Source organism: Talpa europaea (assembly GCF_964194135.1).
Source record: "Talpa europaea genome assembly, chromosome: X".
Lineage (NCBI taxonomy): Eukaryota > Metazoa > Chordata > Mammalia > Eulipotyphla > Talpidae > Talpa > Talpa europaea.
In genome coordinates this window covers 63,283,316-63,287,462 of record NC_140081.1, presented here as the reverse complement: position 1 = coordinate 63,287,462, position 4,147 = coordinate 63,283,316, and the positions used below count along the sequence as shown (strand labels likewise).

General features: G+C 47.6%; 1 protein-coding gene across 1 annotated transcript; it reads right to left on the bottom strand.

Annotated features, from left to right (window-relative positions):
* Positions 1–1,424: 1,424 nt before the first annotated feature.
* On the bottom strand, positions 1,425–1,763 carry BEX3 (brain expressed X-linked 3; the record flags this gene model as incomplete). The annotated part of the gene is made up of 1 exon (XM_084258438.1): positions 1,425–1,763. One exon carries the CDS (start codon positions 1,761–1,763, stop codon positions 1,425–1,427), a length of 339 nt encoding a protein of 112 aa, XP_084114564.1.
* Positions 1,764–4,147: the final 2,384 nt, after the last annotated feature.

Genomic DNA, 4,147 nt, shown 5'->3' with positions numbered 1-4,147 from the left:
AAAATAATTAGTAATTAAATATCTACTATGCCAGGCATTATACTGAAAACTGAGTTTCAGGATGATTAAGACAAAAGCATTGTCTTCGAAGGGCACATACTCACATAGAAATGATAATGCCAAATATTCAATAGCTTTCAGTATTGACTAAGCAGTTTCATGTTTCAGATGTGGAAGGGATAGGAAAAGCAGTGTTTCAGCTTTACAATGTGTCTCCCTGATGTAATTTACATGCCTGGGTAAATCTGCTCAACTGGCTGGGTGGGCCTGGCCAGAAAATTCCCTCGAAGTGTAGAAGTACACAAGAGTCTTCAGTCTGTTTGGAAGTTTAAAGTAATGCAATTCGGGGCACACAAGGTGAGACAGTTAGCAGTGATTCCTGAGCGAGGCCCAGCATATTCATGTCTAAGTTCCATCAAGAGGATTGGGCATAAAAATAAAACCAAAGAGGGCTATTTTGTTAAGAATCAACATAAGACCAAGAACCACAGGAATGTTACTCACTTGGACACATGTAACTATAAAGTTGAATAAAGTCATTCTACATGTTTTGTGGAACAAAGGGGAGTGGAGATTTGGCTCACCTGGGATTTGAGAAATCAGTGTTTTTATTACCTTGAAGAGTTGATTCTAGCACATCAGCAACAGAGACAGAAACAGAAAGAACTGCAAGTAGTACAAGAGTGATAAGATAGTACCCACCTGTTTCTGCGCTCTGGCCTTGTGAGCACAAGTGAAAACTCCCTGTACTCCTTCCCAAGTAACTGATGGGAGTGGGGGTTCTGTTGGCAGCTGAGTTACATACACCAGGCAGCCAACAGTTCCACACTTCATCTATTCCACTCAGAAGCCCTGTAAGGAAAGCTATTTGCCCCATTTTACAGAAGACTGACTCTTTAAAGAAATGTACCTGTAGTAAAGGGAAGATTTATTCTTCTAGTTAAGACTGGAAAGATAGTTTATTCTCCTTCAAGTTTGTTGAACCAATAATGTTCCTGTACTACAGTAGACTGTGAAAAATTGTTTTTGTTGCTTCTAAAATTCCAGGTAATAAAAGGAAAAAGAAAGTTACTAATTCCAGTCACAGAGAAATGTCCCCCAATTAACACTCTGGGGTATTTGATTTCAGATCATCTTTTTTGGCTTAAATGAGACAATAAATATAGAGACTGCTTTTTAATTGATTTATTAACTTTACATTTTTCCATGCAAATGGGTGAAACTATTGTTGACAGAAAAACTTAGACTGGTGCAAAGGCAATCTCCAATTAGAAGCTGCTAACACAGGACCCACCCAACACATGGAAATTAAAATTACATAAGGTTCACGGCAAACGGATCAGTAAAGGCTTATCAGGAAAATGCAAGGAAAAAGAAAAGAACAGTGGAACTCACAGTATTAATTTCATGGAAACTGGCAGGAGTCAAGGCATAAGGCAAAATTCATCATGATGGTCATGGTTATTCGAGAGCTCCCCCATAAGGATACGCAGGCAATTCCTTAACTGCAGCTCCCTAAGTTTTCTCCTGATTTCTCTCATCTCCTCCATGAACATTTCCATATCCTCTCCATCTCCACCCATCCCGTCATTGACCTGCCTGTTGGGTATGGCCCATCGGAAATTAGGGGCAAGTCGGCGAGCCTGTGCGCTCCTATTATTTCCTGCTGGCTGGTGGCCTTCGCCCCCTCCCAAAGGGCGGTCTTCCTCTCCATTCTGCATGGGCTGCTCCATTTCTTCGTTTTCCTGGTGGATATTTGCCATGATGAGACTTTATTTTCCTGGTTGTTTTTCTTTGAACACAAGTAAGACAAAGGCAAGGAGAGAGACTGAATGCTTATTGCACTGACCAGCAGGATTCAGGCTGCAGACAACACAGGGTTTTTAAAGATTTCCCTCCCCACCTACAGAGCTCCGCACGCCCCCTAGGGGGCCTCCAATCCGAGCCCCTCCCTCCCCCAAAGCCCACCATTTTTCCTTTCCCGGTTTTCTTTCCAGAGCTCAACAGACGCCAAAATGGAGGACGGCGGGCGAGGGGTGGGGAAGTCGGAGGTGGGGGGTGTCTCAGACGGGGCTCCGCACCCGCCCTCCACCACTGTGCCCCGCACCCACCTGGGCCTATCCTTGCCGCTTCCTCCTCTCGACTCTAGCCACGGGCGCGCCGCCGCGATGCAGGGACCCGCAGACCTGCAGAGGGCCGGGTGGGGGGGCGCGGGGCGGCTAAGGCCGAGCGCTGGACGCGACTCGGCCTCTCGGCCCCTGCCCCGAGTGCCCCGATCCCCACCCCCAGCCGCCTGCTCCCGCCCGAGGCCTCTCCGTTTTCCCGTAGGAACTCAGGGCTGATTTCCCGTCGCCCTTACTTGTTCTGCTGTCCTGCATCCCCACCCCCAAGGGGCTACTATTTACGTTCCCAGGAATGCAGGGGCGCGGGGAAGGCCGGCCGGGATCCGCCGCACTGAGCCCCGCGCTGGACGCCGGGATCCGCAGGCCGCCGCCGCCCCGGCCTGGGCGCGCGGGCCCCGGGGCCCTTACCTGCTCCGCTCCCCCGGGCCCGATGCCAGCCCGCCGCGCGCAGGGCAGCGGGGACCTGGTACCCAGACGCGAGTGACGACTGCGCCGAGGGCTGCGTCGCTTTGCAGCTCCCGATCACGTGAGGGCCCCGCGTCACCGCCGAGCTCGCCCCCCAACTCGGGGGGCCAGTGCGGCAGGGCCCCCCCGCACCCCCACCCCTAGCACAAGCACAGACAGCCCCCTCCTTCTGTTTGTGCGCGCTGTCCCGGCGCGCATCGCCCTGTCACTCATCCTCCGCCTCTCCAATCTCAGGGCCCACTAGTGGCATCACTTCCTCGCGCTTGCAGCGAGCATCCATCCCACTCCCGCCCCAAGCCCAGGCTCGGCCTTTTCTGCTTTCTCTCCGCTTCTCTCAGTCCACGTGAGAGTTCCCCAACTTCGTCCTGCCCTTCCCCCAACCTGCCAGGGAGCAGCCGCCATTGCCCACCGAGTCCGAGTCCTCGTAAAACTAGAAAGAGGGCTGGAGTGGGGAGGGTGCGGGGAACTTGTCAGAAAGAGAGGCAGGGACATAGCGTGGGCCATATATATTCTTAATAATTTTACTTTATTTTCTTTTTAAATCAGCATGCCACAAAATAATTTAAAATTATGAGGTTTTGCAACAGGGTGGTCCCCAGGAAAGGGGGAGGTTCCCTGCTCCACCCTCGGGGTTTGGGTTCCCTGCCCCACCCTCGGGGTTTGGGCTGCCCCTCTCCCTGTCCTATAACAGTTTCACTTTTGAAAGAAATGCTTCATCCTGCATTGTTTGATGTTCACCTATATCACACAGAAAATATTTTCTCTGGGCTTCAAATAATATCAATATCAACATTTCTTTTGAAATATACAAGCTTGTTTCAAAATTTTATTTTCGAAGAAAAGAAGACTCATCCCGAACCCAGTTGGTGTTCTCAAAATAATCTGTAAAGTAAATCTTCAGGGAGAAATTCACTTGTCATATTGTTACAGGGCAGGGAGAGGGGCAGTGGACCACCCTGTTACAATATCTTGGCCTTCTTAAGAAATTTATGTGATGTTTTTGATACCACAGTCTTTGGAGAAAAGGACCCTTTTTATTCCCTGCCTTCCTTTCCAAACCACCCTTACAAATATCTCAGAAGTTAAATTTGTAATATGCAAAAGTTAGTTCCAAAGCTACCTGTGTTTTGATGTGAATGTAAATATATATATATATATATATATATATATATATATATATACATATAAAGAAGCAGGGAGTACATAAAGCCACTGAACCTGAGACGGAAACTCATCTTGATTATAAAGGTTCCATTCTTTAACTTGAAATAACAACAAAATTAGCACAGCTAGAAAATAGAGATGTCTTTAGAAAAATAATGGACTTATTACAAAAAAAATTTTGTTAGGTGTTGGTTGTAATAAAGGAACCAAAAGAGATAAATGCACTGAGGCAACACAGGCCAGACTATGCTTACTACCTGTAGGCTTGGCTCCAAACTCCTCTGTAATCTCTTACCTTACTAAATTAACTGAGACATTGAATAATGGAAGAATAGATGCCTCAGGCATATATCATTTGAGGTTTTAGAGATAACAAAAATACATATATATTAATG